At 42.5% G+C, this 13,638-nt stretch overlaps 1 protein-coding gene across 6 annotated transcripts in view; it reads right to left on the bottom strand.

The window, feature by feature from the left end:
- The window catches only part of POLE4 (DNA polymerase epsilon 4, accessory subunit), a 59,271-nt gene extending 48,625 nt beyond the window's left edge, over window positions 1–10,646 (bottom strand). For 2 of the 6 annotated variants that reach the window (XM_025354077.1, XM_025354080.1), the window contains exons 1-3: window positions 10,374–10,646; window positions 9,833–9,917; window positions 9,114–9,155 (exon numbers count right to left, since the gene is read on the bottom strand). In XM_025354077.1, coding sequence (XP_025209862.1) covers window positions 9,114–9,155; window positions 9,833–9,917; window positions 10,374–10,586 — 340 coding nt within the window. In that variant the 5' untranslated portion in view covers window positions 10,587–10,646. Of the gene's footprint in view, window positions 1–5,012; window positions 5,337–7,259; window positions 7,711–9,113; window positions 9,156–9,503; window positions 9,555–9,832; window positions 9,918–10,167; window positions 10,258–10,373 lie in introns of those variants that run through there. The other 4 variants (XM_025354076.1, XR_003115273.1, XM_025354079.1 and 1 more) reach the window with 4 other exon arrangements.
- Window positions 10,647–13,638: the final 2,992 nt, after the last annotated feature.

The following is a 13,638-nucleotide window of genomic DNA, read 5'->3' as shown; positions in this document are numbered from 1 at the left end:
CTGAGTAGGGGCGACTACAGGCGCCCGCCACCACGCCCGGCTAACTTTTCATATTTTTAGTAGAGATGGGGTTTCACCATATTGGCCCAGGCTGGTCTCAATATCCAGACCTCGTGATCCACCTGCCTCGGCCTCCCAAAGTGCTGGGATTACAGGTGTGAGCCGCCGCGCCCTGCCTAACTTAATCTCTTAATGGTGAAGTGGATATATCTCACAGAGTCTTCTTTCTCTAATGCCTCCTAAGTAGCAGGTAAGAAACTAGGGATTCTGGCTCCAGCATCCATTTTCTTGGCCACTTTACTTTCCACTATACCTAAGGTCAGCTTGTGCTTTCAACTGAGCTACAGTTTGAGGGCGCTTCTACGTATTTCTATATACCTGGCCTGAAGGTTTGGTGAGTGGAGAGGGAGGATTCAGCTTAGAAGGTGTGCCAACTTGGAGGTTTAACACACAGTACTAGGATTTACTCTACCTACTTGGAGCTACATTCCATCCCCTTAGCTCTAAATGCATCCTCTAGCTTAGCCTATAGCCCTCACATCCACTGAAGAGTTCATCTCCACCTGCTTCACCCATTTCTCCCCAGGAGCCCTTTCCACTTCTCCACAGTCAGAAAAGGGAAAAGCTACCAACCCTTTGATTTAATTTCCTCCTGACTGAGCGTATAAAAACTCTCAAGATTTGGGTGACTCACTGTTATGACTTCTGGCAGATGGGTTTAGAAACCTTTCTGTGTCATGCACTTCCTCTCAATTCTAGAATTTTCCATGTCATTCCTTATTCGCTTGTTGAAGTTTGTGGCACTGCAATGTGTCTCATTCCTTGTTTGATTGCTGGAGTTGAATATTTTGCTAATTTGTATGAACTCGGTGTGGGGGGAGAGGGATTGCTCATTTATTAAATTAGCCATTAGAGAGACTGTAAGACATATCTACTTCACCATCCTGATCCAGATACACATACAGCATACCATCCATTGTTCTTGAAGGTTCCAAGTTAGCTAGATATTGTAGATTTGATGAGGGAAACTAGATTCCTACAGGAATCTAGTTATACTTTAAACAGTATAAAAACTACAAGATGGTACTGAGAACATTCTGAGCTAATTAGTTAGGTGAAAAAAAGAAAAATGCTTTAAGTGTTAAGATGTCCAGAGATATGAAGCCTTGAATGAGGAACGTCAGATCCCTGATTCAGATACAACGAAGAAATCAGGAACATATTTTAAATTTCCTATGTCGAGACAATGGCTCATGTCTGTAATCCCAACACTTTGGGATGCCAAGGCAGGTGGATAACTTGAGGTCAGGAGTTTGAGACCAGCCTGGCCAACATGGTGAAACCCTGTCTCTACCAAAAATATAAAAAATTAGCCGAGTGTGGTGGCACCCGCCTGTAATCCCAGGTACTCGGGAAACTGAGATAGGAGAATCGCTTGAACCCAGGAGGCGGAGGTTGCAGTGAGCTGAGATCGTGCCACTACACTCCAGCCTGGGCGACAGAGCAAGACTCCATCTCAAAATAAATAAATAAATAAATAAATAAATAGCACAATTTTCTACTTTTTAGCATAATTTTCTCTGATTCTTTTTGAATATTAGTCCTTAATACTGTTAATATCGGATTTCAATAGCTTGCTTTTCCCCATCTCCAAGCATGATCTATACCATCAGGAAATTCCACTTTAGTGCTCCCAGCCAGATATACTAGGACTGGTCTCTTTCTGATCCATTAGCCCATGACTGACAGATACTAAGGGAGGAGGAGGGCACAGGAGTTGGTGACCACAAAGGAAGCCCTGCTTCTCCACAGGGGCTTATACCAAAAGGTAGAAAAGGAAGGAGTCCCCTGTGCCTCATTTGAGTCATCTCACCAACAGAGCTAAGTGCAGCTAAGAACCATTTATAGGATTTTTTTCAAAATTTAATGTCTTGTGGAACTGGGAGAAAATATTTACATAATACATATCTGCTAAATACAAATTAAAACCACAATGAAATACCACTACACACCTATTATAATGGCTAAAATTTTTAATACCAACTGCTGACATGGATGCAAAACAACTGAAATTCTTAATCACTGCTGGTATAAGTGCAAAATGGTACAGCCACTTTGGAAAACAGTTGGCATTTTCTTTAATAATTAAACATACACTCACAAGAAGATCCAGCAATCCCACTCCGGTATACCCAAGAGACAACAAAAAGTGATGTTCACACAAAAACCTATATGCAAATGTTACAGTAGCATTATTCATAATCACTAAAAACCGGAAGTAACTCAAATGCCCTTCAACTGGCAGATAAACAGATTGTGGTACTTACATCCCATACAACAAAACACTATTCAACAATAAAAAGGAACACACTACTGATAACATGCAACATGGATGAACCTTAAATACCTTATGCCAAATTGAAGCCAGACTCAAAAAGCTACATACTGTGTGATTTGATTTATATGACATTCTGGAGGTGGCAAAATCACAGGGACAATAGATTACTGGTTTCCAGGGACATTGTTGGTGGGATGGGTTGACTACAAAGGCGTGGCATGAGGGAATTTTGTGGTGATGTAACCGTTCTATACCTTGTGATGGTGATTTTAGGTATTTATTAAAGTTCAGAGGTGTACACTAAAACAGGTAAATTTTGCTAAAAAAAAAAAAATAAAGTTCACAAAAGAAAAATATGTCCTGTGGAAAAAATTTTTAAATAACCCACTTAATTGGTAAGAGAAAGCTCAGGAAGGGTGATTAACATATCATGGGAGGTAATGAGTAGCAGGATGAGAACCAGTATCTCCCGGCCCCCGTCCAGGATCCTTTCCACTACAGCAGAATTTCCGATTTTTTTTTTACCTTGATTTTCAATAAGAAGTATATTAGTTTTCTATTGCTGCCATAATAACTTACCACAAATTCAGCAGCTTAGACACTCATTTACCTCAGAGTTCTGCAGGCCAGAGGTCCAGTGTGGCATAACTAGATTCTCTGCTCGGGGTTTCACAAGGCCAAAGCAAATATGTCAGAATGTGTCAGCTGGCCCGGCTGTTATGAGGAGGCTTGAGGGGAAAATCCACATTCAACTGCAGAGACTATTGGCAGAATTCCGTTCCATGCGGTTGTGGGACTGAGGCTGTTTCCCAGCTGTTGATCATCACTCTCAGCGTCTAAAGCCTGCCCACATTTCCTGCCTTATGCCCCCTCCATCTTCCAAGTCAGCAACAGGCCTTGTCCTTTTCATGCCTTAAATCTTTCTGACAGCCCCTTCTGCCCTCAGCTGGGGGAAAGCTGTTTTTAAGAGCTCATGTAATTACTCTGGGCCTGCACAAACAATCTAGGATCATCTACTTGAAGGTCAACAGATTAGTAACATGACTTATATCTGCAAAATCGCTTCAGATATGTAATGTAACATATTCATGGGTATAAAACCAGCGGGTGAAGGTGATGGGGGCCTTCCTTCTGTCTGCCTACCACATACATTTAACACAATGACCTAATATACACACATGTAAATGAAACAACAATTAGAACACTTACCGTTACTAAATTCAACACTGTTATTTCAAAATGCTAGTGGCAACACACTTTGATTTCACATCCCACTAATGAGCTGCAAACTGTAATCTGAGTTTATCTTGAAAATGGACCATGATATCCTTTTAAATTCCCATTGGCAATAATAGGAGGCCTAGAGAACGGCCTCTGGGGTCTGTTTCATGCTCAAAATCATATGCAATGTTATAGAATTACAAGAAACACAAGACAATCCCCGATTAGAGAGATCCTAGCGAATACCCAGCTAGCACTACTCCAGTTGTCAAGGTCATGAAAAATGAGGAAAGACTAAGAAACTGCCATAGACCACTGGAGACTGGGGCAACATGACAAGTAAATATGATATAGTAACATGGACTGGATCTGAGAACAGGGGTATTAATGAAAAAATGGTGAAATCCAAATAGACTGTAGTTAAACAGTAACCTATAAATGTCCGTTTCTCAGTTGTGACCAATGTACTTGGTAATGTTAACAATGGGGAAACGAGGTAAGGGGCATATGAGACTTCTCTCTACTACCTTTGCAACTCTTCTGCAAATCTAGTATTATTCCAAAATAAAGCTTATTTTTTAAATGTTACAGTACTGAACATCTGTGCATCATTCTAGGGAGCAAATCCTATGGACTATTTTTAAAATGATCCATGACCCAATTAACAGCCACTGTCCAAGGCTTCCTGCTGCTTTTCTTAACTGCTGCTTTCTAGGTACTCTGCCTCCTTCGTTATGTCACCCACAACTTTCCTCCAAACCAAAGCTTAGCCAGGGACTGCAGGATGTAGGGAATGAGGAGTGATTATGTAATGAGTATGAAGTTTCAGCTTGGGAAGATTTTTAAAGTTCTGGAGATGGATGATGGTGTTAGTTGCACAATGTGAATGTACTTAATGCCACGGAACTACATGCTTAAAAATTATTACAAAAGTAAATTTTACTTTATGTACAATTTACCACAATTTTTTAAAATGAGGTACTAGTACATGCTATATAGCATAGATAATCCTTAAAAACATTATCAAAGTGAAAAAAGCCAAACACGATAGACCACATTATTACATGATTCCATTCATATGAAAATGTTCTAAAATCAACTGAGGTGACTGGTGTACATATTTGTGAATATACTAAATACCACTGAATTGCATACTTTAAATTGGTGAAATATAGAGTATGTGGATTATATGTCAATAAATAAAACTTAAAAAAATGTAACTGGCTTTCAATCTAGGACCGTCCTATTTATTTGAACTCCTGAGGTCAAGTGGTGTTCCATAAATTCTGGAACCACTTTCTGGTGATGTGCTGGAAAAATAAAAGAACAAAATTAATGAAAGGACTGCAGGTTAGAATGGCTGGCAGGGAAGATCAGGAAGGTCTGTGATCAGGTATGGTGGCTCTCCCGTCACAGGGTAAGAACAAAGGTGAGATTATAAAACACACTAGACTGAGGTTGATCAAAAACCTTTATTCTGGTCCTCATCATTCAGGAAGCCACTTATGCAGAACACTTTCTTCATCCCTGCTCTAAGCAGCAGCAGCTGCATCCAGGCTTGATATGGAAGACAGACAGAAGCAGTGGAAGACCTTGCAGAGAAGAGCTCATTGATGAGATCTCTGCTTATCCCGGCATAGGTGAAGGCAGAACAGGAAGAGTGTGTGTAAGTGCAAAGACTCCGTTCTTCAAAGCTGAGGCCTGTGGAGAGGGGTGAACTGAAGGCTGCAGATGAAGGCTCACAAAACTGCCCCGCTCAGCAATCAATCCAAAGTACCTAAACATACAAAGAGCAATGAGTATACCAGGGGACCTCAGGAGCTGGATTAGTGTAACAAGCTGGGCTAAGTTAATGCAGAAGAGGCTCCAGTATTGGCAGCAGTTCTCTAAGACCAAAATACTAATTTTGAGGATGATCCATCCAAAATATCCCCAGGGAAAAACATGTCATTACAGATGGTGGGCAGTTAAGAATTAAGCATACTAGTCTGAAGAGTTAGAATTAGAAGTGAGAAAAGAGCTAAGAAGTCTTAGGTTCCAGCAGTATTATATATTTTATACACACATACACATCTACCCTAGAGAAACATGTACAAGACTGTTCATAGCAAGTTGTTCATAATAGGAAAAATAAGGTTTCCCAAATATCAACATTAAAATAGCTCAATTGTGGTACTGTCATATAGCAAGGAATATGAACAAACGAGTTATGTGCAATCACACAGATGAATCTCATAAATGCGTTAACTTAAAGAAAACAGTTGTGTGACAGATGTTGACCAATAAATGCATATGGTTTGGTTCCATTTGCAGAGAGTTCGAAAAAACAAAACTAAACTTTAGTGCTCAGGGATGCATGCTAATATAGTAAACTATAAAGAAAAGGAAGCAATTACCCAAAAAGTTAGGATACAGTAATGTCGGGAAAAGGGATGAGAAGAGATATGATGATGAATGAATATATGTGGGACTTTTGGGGGCTGACAATACCCTATCTCTTGGCCAAGATGGTGGTTACGAGGGTATTCATTTTATCATTTATTGACTTTACATTTACAGCACACACACTTCACATGTTGTATTTCATAAGACTTAGAAAAAGAATATACATATACACATATAAACGTATTTGCATAAAATATCCAAGTTATACAAGAAAACTAGTAACAGTTGTTTGCAGGGAGGGGACCTGAATGAGGAATTAAGGGACAGAGAAAGGGTAGAGAAAGACTGTTTACAGCCCTAGTTTTCAACTTCTACAATCAATGAGGGATAAAGCATGGAAGATTTAATTGTGATAAGATTTAAATGTTATTAGCTTTGACAATGTCAAATTACTAGATAACACAAATTGATAGCTAGATGTGAACTAAAAAGGGAAAAGGGATACGTGCACTAATAGTCATACTTTACAAACTGGGGAGTCAAGAAATGCATTAAAAGTTGGACACAACAACAACCGAAGACATTCCAGTATGTTATATAAACTGTAGAGGTAAAGAAACTAAAACTAGTGATACAACTACCAAAAATAAGAAAGACAAGAGGGGATTTATGGGGTTCTACAGGTTAGCCAAATCTTCATTTATCACAGCAGGAAGTCAATACACACTGTCTACAGCTGACACATCAATGGGTAAGCATATTAATTAGAAATAAACGTAACCACCAGAAAAGCTCAAAACTAACAAAACAGTGGGCAGACAGCAGCTATACTTCATTATAAGCCATTAGGTAACTATTTGATTTTCAACCATGGATATGTATTGCTCATAAAAAGAAAAAAAAATGTATTTACTTAGACCATACACATCTAAGGACATAAGAACATTTATTTTACCAAGTAAAAAATAATATAATGCAGACTGAATCCACAGGGGCTATGGTGGCTAACATTCAGATCTACCAAAGTAGGTTAGAGCAGAAGGATTCAATTACAGAGATAAATGAGGATGAAAGCAGAGGATGAAAATAAACACAGCAATCGTTCAATAAATGGCCACTTATTAAAAATCCAAGCTAAGCACTATGCTGTGATAGAGACTAGAGTGGAAAACTACATAAAACCTCCCCACTTCTACTCCTAGTACCCTCCAGTTTATTTTCCCCAGGACAGCAATGTTGTGTACTTAAAATACAAATCTGATCATATCACTCATGTCTTTGAAAAGCTGGTAATTAAAAATGAAGAGGTAAAGTAGGCTCCAAACATTTTTGACTGCAGAACTTACAGAAAGTCTGTCACAAGGAGTGCCTGCCTTAGGTAGGACTAAAAAAAAGTTAATTTTAAGAAAAATGAGTAGGTGGAAAGAGAGGCTGAAGAAAAATCTGCAAATTAAAAGAATGCTCAATAGTCTAGGCATGAAGCTAGCCATGGTAATGTATCTAATAAGACATTTAAAAAATATCTATCAAAAGGACCAGGGGCCTAGGTTGACATGGAGATGCAGAACAAAGGAGTAAAAAGAGTGGAATAAATCAAGAGATTTCTAAAGGTAATAAGGCTTAGAGGAGGTAATGAGAACACCCTGGGAGAATGAAATGAGGATACATGGCTTTTGCCAAGCTATTCAATCAAAATACAGTCATGTGTCGCTCAACAACAAGGATACATCCTGAGAAATGCATTACATCTTCAGACGATTTCACCACTGTGTGAACACCATAGAGCGTACTTACACAAAGTTAGATGGTATAGCCTACTATACACTTAGTCTACAGGGTATACCTATTGCTCTCAGGCTACAGACTTGAACAGTATGTTACTGTACTGAATACTGTAGGCAAATGTAACATGGTGATAAGCGTATTTAAACATATCTAAACATAGAAAAGGTAATGTATTTCATTAGGATGTTATGACCACTACCTCACTGGGCAACAGGAATTTTTCAGCTCCATTATAATCTGATGGGACCACCCTCATGTGAGCAGTCCATGGCTGACCAAAATGTTATTATGCAGCACATGACTATGTATGTGTAGGGAAGAGTAAGCTGATCAGATACTAAAAAATACAAAAAATTAGCCGGGCGCAGAGGTGGGCGCCTGTAGTCCCAGCTACTCGGGAGGCTGAGGCAGGAGAATGGCGTGAACCCGGGAGGCGGAGCTTGCAGTGAGCTGAGGTCCGGCCACTGCACTCCAGCCCGGGTGACAGAGCGAGACTCCGTCTCAAAAAAAAAAAAAAAAAAAGAATTAAGTAGCGGCCTGGTGCGGTGGCTCACGCCTGTAATCCTAACACTTTGGGAGGCCGAGGCAGGCGGATCACGAGGTCAGGAGATCGAGACCATCCTGGCTAACGCAGTGAAACCCCGTCTCTACTAAAAATGCAAAAAAAAAAATTAGCCGGGCGTGGCGGCAGGCGCCTATAGTCCCAGCTACTTGGGGAGGCTGAGGCAGGAGAATGGCGTGAACCCGGGAGGCAGAGCTTGCAGTGAGCCAAGATCGCGCCACCACACTACAGCCTGGGCGACAGAGCGAGACCCCGTCTCAAAAAAAAAAAAAAAATTAAGTAGCAGAAATAGCTCTGAGGCAAGGTAGCTAAAATTAGGTATTTCAAATATTTGCTTTTTTAATGAAAAAATTTAGTTAGTACACAAGTTAATCCATGAATCCTAAAAATAAATACAGACAAGTACAAGTCTTATTGCAGCAAAATAATCACTTCACACAGATTGTTGAAGAAAAAAGAACAAGCGGTCACCCTTTAAATGTTGACAATTGTTTCTGATCTCTAACATGATAAGGGGGGCAAGGCTGATATCTAGGTATGGCGAACAAGATAGGAATCAAACTTCTGAATTCATCTAACTACACTGGGATCTTTATATTCCCTCCTATTTCTTTATGGCTAGCAATTTTCAGGTAGAAGTTTTAATTCCCCAAGGGAGAAAACTGAACCTCATTTAGCAAGTTACTTTTTTCTAACAGCAAGTACGGAGAAAGAATTATCCCTACACAAACAAGAAGCAGGCATCCGTTTTATGAGGTTTTGAATTTCACATCAACATGCAAAAGACAGGCGGAAATGACTGCCCACTGAGAGAGAACTCACCTTCCAGAAAAGCAAATTCATCCACAGCTTCTATTGCATTATCTGAAACACAAGGCAAAGAGACACCTGACTAACTCCAGCCATGCTGACGTCAGTCAGAAAACAGCACAATCTACAGTGAAGGGCATGAGGCTTTGGGCAAATGAGGGCAATTATAAGATGCGTCCCTTGCTGCCTTGAGATCCGTATCTACTCTACCAGCAACTCTCTTATGTATTAGTTGTCTCCCTAGAAGAGTAAGAAAAGTGTAGGCAAATACCATTCAATGCGGGGGGGAGGGGGCTCCTAAAATACATCTAAATTATTTATTCGCTTTGCTCTTAAAGTTATCAGAGAAGAATGTGGCAACAGACGCAGGGCGCATGAGAACACGGTATAATGAAAGCTTACACAGGTGAAGGTTACCAACCAGACAAGAGTCAGAAATCAAATCCCCAGTTCCTAGGTGAAAAAGAATTATCTTTTTCTGGTGCAATTTGGCAGAAGGTATGAAGGGATCCAGTCCGCTTTGGCAACCCCAGACACCACACACTGCTCCACCACCCCAAGCAGAGAGCCTCTACAGGTAGGGCTTCCTGGCACTGTGGCCAACAGAAACCATCCTGGGGAGAGATGCTGTGGCACCTCTCAGATCAGAGTGACGTCTTCTCAACCTGCGCAAGGTAAAACCAGCCCAGCCCTCCCTTCTCTGTCCCCAGACACTGGCAGTGCCACTCTACCCAAGTCTCTCCTCTGAAGAGTTTTCCTTTTTCCCTGCTGAGCACAACAGTAGGCATCTTTTGCAATGGTCTCCACAAACAGTTCCTGTGAAGTAAAAAAGCAAAGTTTTAGTAATGGGTTCTAGCACACTGAGGAGGTGAGGGCTCTGGTTTGTGGGTGGGGGCAGAAAGGGAGAAGAAAGGCTCAGGGGCAAGAAAATGTTCTGGAAGCTAAGATTGTCCTGGACTTCATGAACATCCATTCCGCCACCCTCTTCCCAGTATTCTCCTTCATTCACTAAAGTCTCCTACAAGTTCTGTATGAGGCCCTGGAGATACAAATTAAAGTCACTCACTAACCAGGTCCTCAACAAGAGGGAGGAGTGTTAACAAAACACACAACTCGCATAGGTCCCCGGCCCCTTTCCTCCGCCTTCCGGGTCCACACCCACATCTCAAAACCCGGCCCACACCACCCTAAGCCCCGCCCGCGGAAGGCCCCGAGGCTCCGCCCCGCGCTCCACCTCCCCCACCCCCGCGTGCCCTCGCGCTGCTGCCGCACCGCGGCTCGTGCCAGAATGAAGATGGCTTCCTGTCCGGCTAGCGTCACGTCGGGGTCCGCCTTCACCAAGGCCTTCACTCGCGCCAGAGGCAACCTCGAGAGACGAGCCCCAGGCACACTCGTTGGGGCTTGGGGCTGCAAGGCCGCTGCCTCCCCAGCAGGTCCCTCCTCCTCTCGGGGTGTCCCGCTTCCTGCCGCCGCCGCCGCTGCCATCCCGGCCCTGAGCGTGCTGCGCGCGGCCGCCGACTGTGCGCGCGCATGCGGCGCAGGCCCTTTCCCGCGCGGGCTGGAGGCCACACCCTGTGTAGGCGCGCGACTCCGCCCCTACGCGGCAGGGCGGTGCCGGAAACCGGGTGGGCTGGGATTGGGCTCCGGCTCTTCCCTCGCGCCTGGCCACCCTTGGGCTGTCGTGCCCTTGGTTGACGCTACCGGCGACCCTCTGGCCCGTTGGGCCTGTGGAGCCCAGGCACCTCCCCTTGGTGCCTGTGCCAGGCTGGTAAGGGGAGAAATCTAGACTGGGCTCGCAAGAGAGCCTCCGTCAAAACAATGTTAATACCCCAAGGCTAAGGAGGGCACGTGTCCGAGGGAGGCCCGGCCCTGGAGGTCCCAGCATCGTGGAAGAGGATGCCAAGGAGGCAGCGAAGTCTGGACCAAATTCAGTTATGGATGCTCTTGAAGGAAGAGTAGGGCTTTTGCAGGCAGATAAGAAGAAATTCAGCCCAGCCAGAGGAAACAAGAAAAAGTCATGGAGGCTGGAAAGGATGAAATTGTGGTTGTAAGGCATCCACATTTGTTCAAAAACAGGTTGCATCACAGCTTTGGTTCTCAAATTTGACCTCAAGATACCTTTACGGTCTTAAAGATTATTAAAGAGCCCAAGTAGCTTTTGTTTCTGTCAGTTATATCAGTACTTACTGTATTAGAATTAAAACAAAGTTTTAAAATACTGATTTAAAATTACTAATGCATTACGAGCTAACAAACAACATTTTTATGACAAGAAACTTTTTTAAAAAATGAATCTAGTAAGAAAAGTCTCTAATGTCTGATTTCATGTGAGAACTGTATTCTCTAGCTGCTTCTGTTAATAACGTTAGCACTTCTCAGGTAACTCTGGAAAACTACTGCATCTCCTTGAGAGAATGTGAATGAAAAATACAAATAACCTCTTAGTAGTATTAAGAAAATAATTTTGACCTCATGGACTCCTGAAAAGGGTCTCCAGAAAATTCCCACCCCCATGAATCCCCACACCACACTTTGAGGTCTGATAGCATAGAGGAACAGTTAATATTTACAATAGCTTTAATCTAAGTCAATCATAATAATAGTGAACCCTTTTGAGCATTTAGTATGTGCATGATTCAAAGTGTTTTACATTTATGTAAATCATAACTTCTGTCATTTTCACAATACCCTATATATTTTAACCTTATTTTACAAAATAAGCTTAACCTTATTATTGAAACCTTACTTGAAAACATTGAGGCGCAGAGTGGTTACTGAGTCACACACACACACACACACGACAGAATGTGGTGAAGCCAAGATGAAGCTGAATTAATTGACATCTGAAATCACTCAATTCCAAAATTATGTAGTAAACTCTGGTGTACGGGTGGAAAGGTGTGAAAACTTTCTTTACCCATTTTAAGGGTCACAGCTGACACTCCTATAACACACACAAAAAAGCATAACAAATCTCTTCAATCAAAGTTTTACATGATGTGAGAGTCCAAAAATGCAAACCACAAGACCTAGAGGAAACTCTCTATTTTTATGCTTAGGTTATATGAAGAGGCGATAGCTGTGTAGAAATGTGATTAGAGGCCTGGTACAATGAGTGACACCTGTAATCCCAGCACTTTGAGAGGCCAAGGCAGGAGGACCGCCTGAGTCCAGGAGTGTGGACCAGCCTGGGCAACAGTTGGAGACCCCATTTCTATACACACACACACACACACACACACACACACACACACACACACAGGCACATACACATATTTATTAGCTGGGTACTGTGATCTTATAGTCCTAGCTACTTGGGAGGCTGAGGTGGGAGGGTTGCTTGAGCCCAGGAGTTCAAGGTTACAGTAAGCAATGATTTCACCACTGCACTCCAGCCTGGGCGACAGAGACCCTGTGTCTTAAAAAGAAAAAGAAATGTGATTGGACAAAAACAGAATGATAATGAGCTAATGTAATAGACTGAATGGGGAAACCCAGCAAGGCCTGTCTGTTCATATTCTTCTTGGCCTCTCTGTGTAGCATTCCTTCTGGTATTAGGGCAGGACCCTTCTGAAATGAGGGTCTTCAAGGGAGAAGGCAGAAAATAACCTTTCTAGGTTTTACGACTTGCTTGGAGGAAGGGAAGTTCTAGTTTCTATGACCTGCCTTGGGAAACAGGAATTCTGGTTTCCATGACTCACTGCGAAGAGTGGTGGTGTTACAGTGGGTAGCTGGTCAGACACAAACAGGGCAGGATAGGTCCCCCACACTCCACCGGGAATGTCAGACGATCATCAGGTGATGGTCAGACAGTGGTCACACCGCCTCTCTAAAATAGTAATTGCTCACAGCCAGCGCCAGGGAAAGGCAGTTTCCCTATAGATAGAAAAACCCTGAAACTTATGATCAGTAGCTTCCTGATGAGATCTCAGGAGTTGGGCGAGTGGCCTCACACATGCACACTAAGAGGCAAAATGGTGGAATTTAGCTGGTATATGACCTTCTGGGGGCATTCCACCAAAAAAGGGAAGAACGCCTCAGGTGAGCATGCTTACAACTTCAATAAATACACTGCACACGCTCCCCTCCCCAGCACTAGCAGGCTATTGTGCATTTGGACAACCCACCCCAAGGGAAGAATCAGGGTAGAAGGGGTGCAAGACCCCAGAAGTATGCTGATATATAAAAACCCAAGTCAAAAGGTCAAACCTTGCACTAGTTCTTCAAGTCATCCGCTTGGGCCTCTTCCCAGTGTACTTTCCTTCCTTTCGTTCTTGCTCTAAAGCATTTTAATAAATTTTCCCTCCTGCTTTAAAACTTGCCTCAGTCTCTTCTTCTGCCTTATGCCCTTCAGTCGACGTCTTCTGAGGAGACAAGAATCGAAGTTGCTGCAATTCGCTGCCGGTAGCTGTAGTAACTTCCACTGCTTACAGTGGAAAACAGGACAGGAGAAGTTCAGAAAGACCTTACTTCTGAGACCGTTCCAATTTTCTTCAGTTCAAAGTACTCAGCATTCCAAAGTACCATACTTTGGGGT

This window comes from Theropithecus gelada, chromosome 13 (genome assembly GCF_003255815.1).
Source record: "Theropithecus gelada isolate Dixy chromosome 13, Tgel_1.0, whole genome shotgun sequence".
NCBI classification, from domain to species: Eukaryota; Metazoa; Chordata; class Mammalia; order Primates; family Cercopithecidae; genus Theropithecus; species Theropithecus gelada.
Note: the sequence above shows the minus strand (reverse complement) of the source record. Positions and strands in the feature narration are given on the sequence as shown.